At 41.1% G+C, this 13619-nt stretch overlaps 1 protein-coding gene across 2 annotated transcripts; it reads left to right on the top strand.

Annotated features, from left to right (window-relative positions):
• Positions 1–11120: 11120 nt before the first annotated feature.
• On the top strand, positions 11121–13619 carry LOC102792015 (dynein light chain Tctex-type 1-like). Of its 2 annotated transcripts, XM_006800278.2 has the most exons (5): positions 11121–11289; positions 11630–11671; positions 12227–12350; positions 12961–13038; positions 13120–13619. In XM_006800278.2, exons 1-5 carry the CDS (start codon positions 11251–11253, stop codon positions 13191–13193), a joined length of 357 nt encoding a protein of 118 aa, XP_006800341.1. In that variant the 5' UTR covers positions 11121–11250; the 3' UTR covers positions 13194–13619. The 2 variants fall into 2 exon arrangements, with proteins under 2 accessions (XP_006800341.1, XP_035767708.1); XM_035911815.2 differs by lacking the exon at positions 11630–11671.

The following is a 13619-nucleotide window of genomic DNA, read 5'->3' as shown; positions in this document are numbered from 1 at the left end:
GTACTCTGAACTGCCACTCGGCGCATAAGCACAGGACCTGTTCCTCGATCCAAAGGCTCAGCGAACAAACCCTTTTGTCCACTGGGAGAAACCCTAACAGGCAGGCAGCAAGCTGAGTAGATGCTAGAATACCCACCCCAGCCTGCCGCCTCTTACCAGGGACAACTCTAGACTGAGACAGAATCCAGCCCCTCTCCAGGAGACTGGTTCCAGAGCCCACGCCGTGCGTTGAGGTGGGCCCGACTATATCTAGCTGGTACCTCTCAAACTCACTCACTAACTCAGGCTCCTTCCCCGCCATAGAGGTGCCATTGCCGGGGTCCCGGTAACCCTATCCCGGGCAGGATGAACTGTTTCCTAGGTGTTTTTCTCATAGGGCTCTTCTGAATCACTTTTTGTCTGGTCCCTCACCCAGGACCATTTTCCCATGGGAGATCCTACCAGGGGGCAGAAGCCCAACATAGCCCCTGGGATCCACGGGACACACAAACCCTTCCACCACAATAAGGTAGCAATTCGCAGAGGGGGTCCTGAGAAACCTCTGCAAGTCCTGAGAAACCTTAGCAATAAAGTTTGCCATTCCAACATTCTGTTAAAAAATCCTTTGTAAATTTATGTCCTTAATTTCTTTAATAAGAAGAAACATAACAAGTTGTTCATCCAACACCCAGCAAAAAATGGCGATCACATGTCTGAGGGAGATGAACAACATGCAATATAAACCAAGGCATGGACAAAGGCAGAGGCACAGCCAAGCACAGGCCAATCAATCAGCCAATCTAATAAAATATAATCAACTATATTGTGTTGTAAATTTGCTTTTGACACACAAATATGAAATAGTTTGCATAAACTAATGACATTACTGTTTTACCACAAGACCAAACCAGGTATTAATCTTATGCAGTCTGGAGTCATTGTTCACTACACCCACTACAGTTTAGTAATTAATTAAATTAATTAAACATAATCCCATTAACTTCTTGTAAGAATTGAAATGCCTCCAAAACATAAAGAAGTCTCTAGTAATAGATTCAATTTGTGTGTCTTAAAAACTGTGAAATAATGCCTCTCCAATAAACCACATTTTGAAGCTTAAACTCTGTCTAAAACTTGTTTGTTTTCCAGGCTTTTTTCTGTTTCTGATCTTCTGCCACTATAAAAAGGCACTGAGAGATTTGTCCCCTGCAAATATGGTCAGGTTTAAAGATCCTTCAGCAACAGCCCCAGAATACACAACCCTTGCTGTGGCTACAGAAAGTCTTAATTCTGGGACAGTATTAAGACTTTGCCACTCACTCAGGTGAGTGGCAAAGGCTCAACTGATGTCCAATGGAAGGAACTACGCGAAGGACAATTTGTTAGTTATTGTATTGAGGACTCAGGTTACTCTGCTGACTCTTTGCCTTTTGGAGTCAGACCGTTACATTTAGTTTCTCAAAGACCTCAGACCAAAGTTCAAGGTTCTTTCAGGGTTGTACAGAAGCAAATAAATAAATAAATAAAATTACAAATACATTAAATAAATAAATAAATAACCCTTCTAAAAGCAAATTAATGGTGCATTCTGTCATGACCCCTTGTTTTGGTGTTTGATTCCTGTTATGAATTCTTCCTTAATATTTTTAGCCTAGATTCCTGTTCACAAACTTTTCTGGTTTGCTGTTTTACAATTTAAACGGTTATTTTTAAAGTTTAATGCTGTTAAAGTTTTGGTTTTTATCCATTGTGTTTTGGGATCCTTGATTTTATGGTTTCATTATTCTTATAGATTATGAGTCTTAGTTTTGGTAATATTGAGTTGTTTATTATTTTACTTGGTGATTTCGAATGATAACTTTTAATTTAGTGTCACCCCGATTGTCCTGATTCTTTGCACCTGTCTGGCTCCTTGTGTTTCCTTTTTCAGTGCTGTAAACCTTTCATAATTTTGCACTTCTGTTACCTTATTTACTTTTTGGAACTTATTATTTACAGTTTTAGTGGATTTTTGTATGATATGTATAACTACGTAACTATATACACTATATATCTATGTGCACTGAACATATATATTTTAACTTTCATGTAGAGTCTTAAGCACAAGACATTTTGCTTCACCGAGGTTTATTAAGGTGGTACAGTTACAGGGCAGTTAATGTAAGGGGAGAGTTCTCCTGAATAATTTACTCTCCGGTAACTAACCTTCCCTAATACACGCTCAACGTTGTTCATGCATCACAACCAAAACAGTAACATTGTAACAGAGATCCTGAACACATCACGATAAAACATCATACGATATAATCACACACACACACACACACACACACACACACACACACACACACACACACCTACACACACACACACACACATACTTTGAACTACACTGAAGTGTCTTAAGCAAAGTAGTTATAAGATTATATATTATAAGATTGTGCCACTTGCTGTGTAAGATTTAATAATTAGGATTAATGTGTGATGTTTGACCATGTCATGACCTATTGTGATAAGCCAGAGCAAGGGGTAGTCAGAGTCCTGACTGGCCTTTGGCCAAAACCTTGGCAGCTACCTGACCCCTGTAGCTGTGTTTGAACGGGTGGAAAAGTTACTCAGCAGCAGGGGGCGGGGATACTGGTTATATTAGAGGATATATTAGAGGACCAGAGGACACCCCCAGCACTTTTTTCCCCTCTGCTGTTATTCTCTGTCCGTCTCTGTGTTGCTCTGCTGTCTGTGCTTAAGGCTGTATACCCCAGGGTTTTGCTTTGCTTGCTTTCTGCTATGTAATTCTCTTGCTAAATGTCTGTATGTATTTTTCCTGCTGTTCATATGATTCAGTGTATTAAACTCTGTTCCAAGAATTATACTCTTGTCCAGAGCATCTTTTTCAGTGTCTTGATTTTAATTGGATTTAAAGAGGTTGGATCTCCACATCGTTGGTGGGAGAAGGTTATCAGGATGGCTTCAAAATTCGCGACCACACAGTTAAAGCTTGCTTTTCCATTTAATCCTCTGCCTTCCATTTTCCTGTGCACAAAACAGTATAGTAATGCCTCTATCAATGATCAGACCTTAGCTGCAGTAAAGCAAAGTATGATAACCATGAGGGAAGGGATGACCACTGTGAATTCAAGATAGGCAAATTAGGCCACATGCTCCTGGTAAAGGAGTAGAAGCCTGTCATCTACAGCACTGCCATGCAGCAAATGCACTGCTTTGTCCAGCTGGAGGTATAGAACACTCAACAGCTGGTTAAAGCACCAGCCATCGGTATCCCTGCAGTTTCATTAAAAATACTGAAGGATAGTCAGTATGCCTTGTTCAGAGAGGTACAATCCATAGGGCTTTTGGGATCGAGGCCTGATTACCCTCTACAAGTCTAAAATTATAATGACTAATAAATTTGACATTAAATATAGTAAGTCTGTAGGGGTTTGGACACATGCTGCCACAACAGCTTGAAAACAAGAGATCTCAAGTGTTCAAGTGAGCTGAGAACCTTTTGTTTGAGTACTCAGAAACTATTCAGTCGCTCCCAATTTCGTATGGATGGCCACTTTCTTCAGGATAGAAATCATTCATTACAGGATTAAAGCAATCATTCAGATCAACTTACTGGTTTGCATCCTTCACTCTAAGGAGCGAAACCAGTGGAACAAAACCAATGAAACTAGTCCCTCCACGGTAACAGAACCCACACCACAGGGGTTGGTGTGATTTTTCATTTACAGTTTTTTCTGATGGCTTAAGCACATTTTTTGTAACTATTGGCTATTTTTGCAAAACTCTACACACAAATAAGAAAACTCTTCACCCAATCAGCAAAATATTGTAGTTTTCTTGCAAAAGCGAATAACCCTTGCTTAACTCTCCACACCCTTGTAAAAATGGTATTTTCGTATCCAACAGTTAACACAAGCCATCATATTAATAAGCACACAATGCACCAACTAAACACTGATGGTATGAATAAAAAACACATCTGGCTTTTGCTTTCTCTGTGCACAAAGTAGGCTATGTCAGTCTGAGCTCATACTTTTGTCATAGGTCTGTAAACATGGAGGGATCCAAACTTCAAGTACTGGTGTTTATTTACACACATCAAAACAAACACAAGTGTTTATTCCCAAGTCCAAACAAAACAGTAATTTCACTGAGGAAAAAAAAGAAATCAGTCTACATCGTGTCGTCTCTCTGGGTCCGGCCACAAAATTTCGTCAACATCAAATGCAATGTCCTCGAGTCCAAGGCACCGGGAAAAATATCTCCTGGAATGGCGAATCCAGGCCCGACATGATGCCTGGTCAATATCCCCACATGCCTCCTCCATTGCCTGTAAAAGGGCTATACGTTGATGGGGATGACGGTCATAGACCTTCCAGCGCCAGGCAGAGAAGAACTCTTCAATTGGGTTCAAGAATGGAGAGTATGGGGGGAGGTTGAGTACAGTGAAGAGTGGGTGATCTGTAAACCAGTTGCGGACCGAAGCAGATCTATGGAAACTAACATTGTCCCATATGATGACGTATTTGGTCTGCTCTGGTCTCTGAACATTGGTGAGCATGTCAAAGGTGTCCAGGAATGTAATAATGTGTGCAGTGTTATATGGGCCCAGGGTTGCATGGTGGTGAACAACACACATAGTTATGTTACCACCACATTGTCCTGGGACATTGATTATGGCACAGTGTCCAATAATGTTCCTGCCACGTCTCCTTGTCTTTGTGAGGTGGAAACCAGCCTCATCCACAAAAATCTGCTCATGACCCATGGCATCTGCCTCTAGCTCCATCACTCTCTAGACAAGACAAAACAAATTCAGCACAGCAGGCACATGCACAGCACTACAGTATGCACTTCCAAATTCAGTACCAATGATACTATAGCTTACCTGCACATAGTCATATCGCAGCTGTTTTACACGTTCACTGTTTCTTTCAAAAGGTACTCTGTAGATTTGTTTCATTCGGATTCTGTTGCGGGCAAGTACACGACCTAATACAGAAATGCTCACATTTTTTATGTTTTGGAAGGTGGTATCATCCTCAATTATGTGCTGCTGAATTTCGCGTAGTCTAATGGAATTATTTGCAATCATCATATTGACTATATGGGTTTCTTGGTCTGCAGTGAACATTCTTCCTCTGCCCCCAGCATTTGGTCGTCTAGCAATTCTGTAAAGTAACAATTTCAGTATTTTTACATCTATGGTATTGTTGTGTTTGCCATCAGCATATGGCAGTGCTACAAATCTTAGTGCAAAGTGACTGTACTAACCGATTCTCATTTCGAAATGTCCTTATGATGCCTGCTACAGTGTAGCAGCTCAAGTTAGGCTGAACCCGTTGGCCAGCTTCCCTCAGGGTCATTCCATGGTTGATTACATGGTCCACTAATGTAGAGCTGATGTCATCAGTAATTCTATTTCTTACTCTTCTTACCCTTCCTCCTCCCCCTCCTCGTCCTCCTCTTACTCCTCCTTGTCCTCTTCCTCTAACTTCACCTCCTTGTCCTCTTCCTCTAACTTCACCTCCTTGTCGTCCTCTTTGTCCTACTGCTTCACCTCCACGTCCTCTTCCTCGGTCTCCTCTAATTCTCACTCTTCTTGCTCCCTCCATTGTACTCCACACACAGAGCTTACCTGTATTACAGTGCTTAGGCTGATTGGAAAGTGAACTAATTATCTAAAACAGTTTTCACATGTGACAGTGTGCCAGACAGTTGGCAAAATAGTGTAAATAATGGCCATAAATGTGTATAGTTTTGTTAGGAGTGTGTTGATCATTTGGAAATTGAGTGTAAAGCAGTGAGTTGTGTTTACAGTTCTGCAAAAAGAGTGCTGTGCAGTGGATTGTAGCTACAGGTTTGCAGAGTGTGTGTTACAAAATGGCAAGCAGTGTTTGTGCTTTTAGTTTCGCAAACTCAGTGAGTGGTTTTGCTATAAGTATTAATAGTTTTAGAAATTGTGCTATAAGAATCACAGTTGGGGTTTAAGCATTCAGAAAAAACTGTAATGTCACTGGGTTTCTAAATCATCCCAGTTGGGCAGTGTTATTAAGTTTGTGCATTTTCTTTGTTCAGTACAGATAAAACAATTGTGGGTGATTTTAACCTCCACATGGATCCTGAAAATGAATGAAAATGTTTCTTCAACACTGTTTCTAATTTTCCATTAGGCTAACTTTACTTCTTGTCACGATCCTGGGTCTTATGACCCAGCGGTTTCAGTTTTTAATGTTTTGTCATTTTGTATTATAATTTGAGGCCACCTTGTTAGTCCTAGTCCCTAGGTTTTTTGGTTGTTAGTTTTCCCTGTGTCTTTGCTCCTGTGTTTCCCTCTGTGTATCTGTGTTCATATAGTTTTGAGTTCTTGTGCCTGATTTTCCCTTCCTTGTTTTGTTCCATAATGTTTCCCCATTTGTCATGTCTGCCCTTGTGTTCCCTTGCTCCTTCTTGGCTGCCTTTCCCCCACTCCTGTGTAATATTCCAGTTCCTGTTTTATTGTGAAGGTCTTGTGTTTCCGGGATCTTTCTGTGTGGAGTTTGCATGTTCTCCCCGTGTTTGCGTGGGTTCTCTCCGGGTACTCCGGCTTCCTCCCACCGTCCAAAGACATGCAGCTTGTGGGGATAGGTTAATTGGATAATCCAAATTGCCACTGTTTGTCAATTGACTGTTTTATATTGTTTTATTATACATAGTTCAGTTGATAGTTGAATGCCTCTGCACCGTCTGAGAGACACACCTGTCTGCCTCTCTGTCTGTCTCTGTGTGCAGGATGACCTATGTTAACCCAAGACAATGTAGAGTCACTCAACCTGTAAACAGGTGCACAATGGCACAAGAATATGTGAAATTCTAAATTAATCCATCAACAAGGTGCTCCTACAGTACTCATGATGATAACTTGACTGTGGTTGTTTCTTTGTTTTTCATTTATGGAGTTCACAGTTGGATATTAATTAATTAATTTCATGATGAGGGTATTGGGTGTATTGCACTTCTTAGTTTTAACACCAGGGGGAGCTACTGTTGATCAAGGCACTAGCTCCACCAAAAAGGACAATCACAGAAGAAATTTACCCCAAGTTACTAAACATAGGAGAACCAAAGAAGCGAAAGGTAGAAAGTGAATGCAGAAAATTTCAGACACGGTGGGAGAGTGAATATTTCTTCAAAGAATTCAAGGGGACATGTGTCTGTTTGATCTGCACTGAAACTATGGCAGTTATGAAAGACTATAATGTATGACGTCATTATGAAACCAAACATCAGGCCTATGCATCCTACACTGGTGCTGAGCGAAAGCAGAAATTAAAGCAAAGGGTAGCTCTCCTGCGGGGTCAGCAACAGTATTTTTTTCATGCTCAAAAGGTCCAGGAAGAGGCTACAATAGCCAGCTATAAGGTCGCCCAACTCATCGCAAGACATGGCAAACCTCATAAAACATGGCCTCGTTAAATTCACTGAAATAATGTGCCCGGAAAAAGTGCAGGACTTCAACAACGTCAGCATGTCCAGAAATACAGTTGTGCGACGCATTGAAGACTTGTCAGCCAACATTAAACTGCAACTGTCTGATAAAGCTGTGCTTTTGATTTTTACTCCATCGCATGCGATCCGAACACTGATGGCACAGACACTGCACAGCTGCTAAATTTTTTGCGGGACACCCCTGATCTAAAGGATCTATATTATAACTTTAACGCCTGCTATTTCATGAAAGAGCTAAGGTTGGTACCAATCCCCACAAGTGCCAATATGAACTGCCAACAGTCCAGCATCACCCACAGAAAACATCTGGCTCATTATATAAGTGCAAAAAAAAAGAGGACATGAACTGCATGGATTAAAATTCTGTCTAAATGGGAAAACATCTGACTTTCAAAATCCAGAATTTGGTCTACTACATTTCATGATCATTAAAGAAAGGGAGTGGTGAGCATGCTCCTTTCTAATCTCTCCCATGATGTCTCCATGGTGGGATAATTAACAAATCAGCATTAAACCAATATATAGGTGAGATTGTGTTAAGTAACGCTTCATTAACAAAAACAACAACATAACACTTTTGTTTTGGTACAGCTGCTGATTGTTGCTATGCTGACTCGTAAATCTGAAGATAGTCTGGTAAATTTGGGAAAACAAAAATGGCTTGCTCTTGTACATAATCGGGATTACACTAAAGAGAAATGAATTGCCAGGGTAAGTCGCTGTTTCCTTATTTATTTTAAATTGATACACTAACTTTGACATGGGGGCAGCACAGCGGTGCATCGTAAGCACTGTTGCCTCACAGGAAGGATTTGAGTTTGATTCTACCAGCTGGTACCTTCTCTGTAGTGTTTGCATGGGTTCTCTCCAGGCTCTCTTCAGCTTCCTCCCAGAGTTCAATGACATGCAGTTAGTGGGGCTAGGCTATTGTAGAATGTTGTGTGTGAATGGTCGCCTGTCTCTGTATTACCCCGTGATAGACTGGAGACCCCTCCAGGGTTTACCTTGCCTTTCTCCATGGACAAACAGTCTGGCAAGCAACGTTGGAGATGCTAGTTCTCCACATTGGAGAACTGGCTGAAAATGTGTGGTCAATGCTTACATATGAAATAAGAATTACATGTTATCTTCTCTTCCTATGTACAAGAATAACTGGCTTGCGGTCTATTTCTGGTATAGGTCCTCCCACATTCCAAAGACTTGCATTTAGTCATGATAGGTTAATTGGAAACTCTAAAATTGCCCTTTGGTGTGAATGTGAGTGCAAATGGTTGTCTGTGTCTATATCCTAGCCCTGTGACGGATAGGTAACCTGTCCAGGGTGTACCCTGCCTCTCACCCTAAGACAGCTGGGATAGGCTCGCAACATTGAAAAGGATGGATGGAGATTTTATATTTTAGCACTGCTTACTCTATGCAGGGGTGTCGAACTCCAGGCCTCAAGGGCTGGTGTCCTGCAGGTTCTCACCCTTGGTCAACACACCTGAATCAAATGATTAGTTCATTACCAGGCTTCTGGAGAACTTCAAGACATGTTAGCTGTGTCCCAATTCAGCGACCGCACGCTTCGTAGTGCACATTTGTAGACCGATTACGTCACAGTGACACGACAAAGGGTGTCCCTATTCAAAGTGTACTCCAAATGCATCGACAAATGCGCCCTTCATTTCCCCAAATTTGAAGGCTGTAGACTTTGTGGCCCCACATATCCCACAATTCATAGTGCGGCGGTGGGTGTGGATATTTTTTCCGTAAAAAAAATGCGGATGGCTGAAGCGGAGCAGCCGAAGACTAAACTCTTAAAAGTAAGTACTGAATATTATGTCACTTATGTGCGAATGCTTATTAATGAAGAACATTAAAACATTACTGTTGGCCACATGTCGGCAAAGTTATGTGACATTTGTGATGTTTGTACTTTCAGCGTTAACTTGGTTTTAAAGCCTTTACTTTAAATATACGTCGTGCAAGAGTCGACCTTACTCTTACAGAGAATGTGATGATTTTATGGATAATTAAAGTCAGTCATATATCCACAAACACAACAAGCTGAAAGTCAATGATGCTGCTCGGTTTGCAGTCCTGAATATCACGGCACAAGCAGGATTCACTGCACTGTTAATGTTAGCTATGTTATATTGCTGCCTCTGTTCGGTGGTGTCGAGCCAAACGGACTTTAACGTGTGTTTGAACGAGCTGACGGTTCACTCGTTAAGCTGAAAGAAAGATGGAGTCACACATGTTTCCACTGTACCCTCTGTGAACTCTTCTTGTTTAGCACTCGTAATAACACAAACACTAAATCCTTCTGTTTGTAGCAGTGTGTACACCTGAGACTGTCACCTGTCTGTCTGTCCTGCACTCTCTCTCTTTTTCTTTTTCTCTGATGCTCTGCTGCACATCATCTGTGAGGCTTTGCACCCCTGATGATCCACCAGGACAAACTCAGCAGTGTGTGAGGAAGAAGAAGAGGAAGAGCCAGCAGCTGACAGATGGAGAGAATAGACAGACTGTTCCCTGTTTGTGAAGGACTGCTAGAAATGTTTAAAATACCTAATTGTCTGTCCTGAATCAGTCTTATTAGGTAATGCTCAAATAATTTTATCATCCCAGTGTTTTCAGTGTGGGAGAAAGTACTCAGGGCCTTCAAGTTACACACTATGAAAGGCAGCAACAAGTTTAATGTTCAGAAACCTAAAGTATGTATCAGCAGCAGAATGCACTCGCACTTCAGAGTACCCGCCCCACGTAGTCCGCGAAGTGCGGGTAACCCTAGTTCAAAGTTCCTCACAGACTCGCAATCAACAGCCTGTGAAATGACAAACACAAAGACCAGAACTGAAATGATAGATGGATATGAATTTTATTATGTTTAATTTGCATCTGTTATTAGATTATTGCAGCGGTTGATAAATTGTGGATTATGTGTTATGAGTGTGCCAACAAAACTTCATTTATATTAATACAATACATATAATAATAGCTGGTAAATCAGAAAGAGGAACTCTTATAGTTTTATCTGCCTGCCATCTACTTGTTTTGAATGAGGGGGTCGGTGTCGCTGATTCAAAGCTGCAATGGGGCCCAGTGAGAAAATTTGATATTAGCACTGCAGAGACAGGAAGCTGATTATTTTGGTACCCAAATTCAATCAATAACTTAACACATGAAGCAAACTTTCTCAACTACAACTACAACAAGAAACAAAAAACGATATTTCATTCATTTTAATCCTAGCAATACAATCCTGTCCACATATCTCCACATGTCCACGTATATTCTCTCCATATATGTAAACCTTGTGGATAACACTAAATCTGGAACCAAAATTCATCATGTGGTAGTGAAAGTAGGCTTATTACCCTCATACTTATGTTTCTGCTTCTTCTAATTAGCCATGTCCATTCTTCGTCTCTGCATCATAGGGAAGTAGATTTCTTTAGGTTCTTGTCTTTGAAGCATCCTGACAGCATTCACATTCTTCCAAATTCAATCTGCTGTACCTTGTCAAGCATGTACATTTTTAATTTAGGCAGTCTGTATTTCTGTCTCAAGGCTGTATTTCACTGAGCCTCCATTAGGGGTCAGCGGTCAGCTAAGCGCCGCTACTCCCTCCGGGTTCGGATCGCTCTTTTCGTGCGTCGTTGACTCCGCTGACAGCTCCTCCGGAAGTCCCTAAGAGCTCCTGTCGCTTTATCTGTGAACAAAAGGTTTTTCTGGCTTTGTTTTTTCTTCTGTCAGTAAGAAAAAAAAAGCAGCCCTAGCCGGTGTCAGATGACAGGAGGAATGGAGGAATTTCATAACGGAAGCGAGGTTAGTCCTGATCCGAATTCACCGTTTTCACCAGTGACAGCAGAAATGAGCTAGCTAGCCACTCCCAGTGATAGCGGCGATTTTTTTTAATGCAAACGTCCTAAAATCAATAAATATAATTTATAATATTCAAAATAAGCTGCTGTTGCTTTAACTGCTTAATGTGCTGTTAAAAATAAACGTTTACGTGCTCCAATAACGTTATATCTGTTGCTAAAAAGTGTTGCTAAAGTGATCCTATGGGTCACTTTAGCATTTTTCCATAAACGTATGTTTATTTAACTAAAGTCCTGTCATGTTATCTTTATTATGACATGAGGATCTGCTTTCTCTATTTTAGGGCTCATTCAATGCAGAAGAAGCTGACACCATAGTCAAAGAAGTAAGGTTTACTTTTATATGCAGCGTTATAAATCCCTTTAATGTCTTAACACATTTTGCGCCACAGTGTCGTCATGTTTTTTAGGTCTTTATTAAACAAACACTGATTTTGTTCTTTGGGGAGTAAAACAAAAGCACATTTAACATTTTTCCCAAGTATTAAGTCATAAAAATATAAGTTTCAACAGCAGGTTTTTATAGAGAGATGCTTCGATTGTGAAGTAAACGATTTCGTTTGATATAAATAATAATTAAATCTAGCCATGTAAATAGCTCAAATACACTCTTATTTTTAAATGTAACTTTTACGCGTCATTCATTTTTGCACATAATTTAAAGCTTTTTGATTTGTGTTTCATTGCTAAGCTTGCGTAGTTTGCTGTGCTCCTGGGAAAATTCAAGATAATAAAAAAATATCCTTAAAACCTCTGAAAAACCTTCAGAAGCAAGCTGCACTCAGTGCCTCTTTGTCTCAGTCTCCTCGGGCGCCAGCAACACCGGCTGACTAACACATGACTCTGAGCGCTGTGATGCCGTTTCTCTGTGTTTGTGTCAGTGCATTGAGAACGTCGTGGGCGGCGGAGACTACAGCCAGAGTCAGGTGAACAAGTGGACGGCGAACATCGTGGAGCGCTGCCTCACGCAGCTCGTCAAACAGGGGAAGCCGTACAAGTACATCGGTGTGTATTTGTTACATTTAGAGTTAACCTTTTCACGCTCTTATGTTTGCCCTCCTATGAATTGTCACTTAAAAACAAAGTCCCAGGGGGCCCAGCCAATCTTAAATCTTCACTCTCATCAACCTCTAATCTCTTCTAAAAATAGAGGAGGGGGATCGATTCACTTGAAGATTTAACTCAAAAAACATAAAAATCTCAGACTGTTGGCTTTAAACTGTTAAAGTGTTGAGGCCAATGTGTGATCCAGCTGCCACTCAGATAAAAACTACATTGCAATACATATATATATATATATATATATATATATATATATATAAACTAATATGTTTATATAAATATCTAACTGTACTGTACTGTGAGTAATTTCACAAATTTCTGCAATACCAGCCCACCAGGGGGCCCTGTACCACATGGAAACAGTTTTGGGTTTTTTTTGTTTTTTTTTTTTACATAAAACAGTTACTGTAGAGGAAAAAAATCAGCTGATCCAGAGATGTTTTTAAAAATCTTTTGTCCTCGTGGGGTAAAATAATGAAACCAGACACTAAATGCTGAGAGAAACATAAAGAGACGCTTTAAAACTAATTCTTGTGACTTTGTTTGTGCACAGTGACGTGTGCTGTGATGCAGAAAACGGGTGCCGGCCTCCACACAGCCAACTCCTGCTACTGGGACACTGCCATGGACGGTATGTGTTGATTTTGGGGTGTTGTTCCCCTCCTCGATGTGCGGCTGTAGACGTTTTTTCATTGGTTTTTCGTGTCTGTAGGGAGCTGCACGGTGAGGTGGGAAAACCGCACCATGTACTGTGTGGTCAGCGTGTTTGCCGTGGCCACCGCATAAACAAACGCACACACATTAATGAATCCACGAGGAGTGCAGTGTGCTCTTGTGACCAGCAGGGGGACACCAAGTGCCACAGAGCCTTCACCCGTACAGCTGTCTGTGCCTTCTGTCAGCGCCCTTAGACCGGTGAGCTCTGAGCAGCAGCTGCAGTGGCTCAAACAGCTGTATGGCTTCAGTTTCCAGCCTTCAGGTGCATGAAACGCCTTCATCGTAATGTATTTACTCCCCTCGCGCCACCGCCATGCTTTCATAGCTTCATGTTCAGTTGCATTTATCCCAGACGCCTGACAGCTTGCTGTACAACGACACATTCAGTCAGGTCCTTCAGTGTTTTGTCTGTTTGTGAATCATGTAGGTGAGAGAGAAAAGACACTTTTTGTACTCGAGCTGCAGGATAATAAACACGAAGACATTTAAGAACGA

Source organism: Neolamprologus brichardi, chromosome 23 (assembly GCF_056152115.1).
Source record: "Neolamprologus brichardi isolate AB-2024 chromosome 23, ASM5615211v1, whole genome shotgun sequence".
In the NCBI taxonomy this organism is placed as follows: domain Eukaryota; kingdom Metazoa; phylum Chordata; class Actinopteri; order Cichliformes; family Cichlidae; genus Neolamprologus; species Neolamprologus brichardi.
This window is presented reverse-complemented; position numbering and strand designations above follow the sequence as displayed.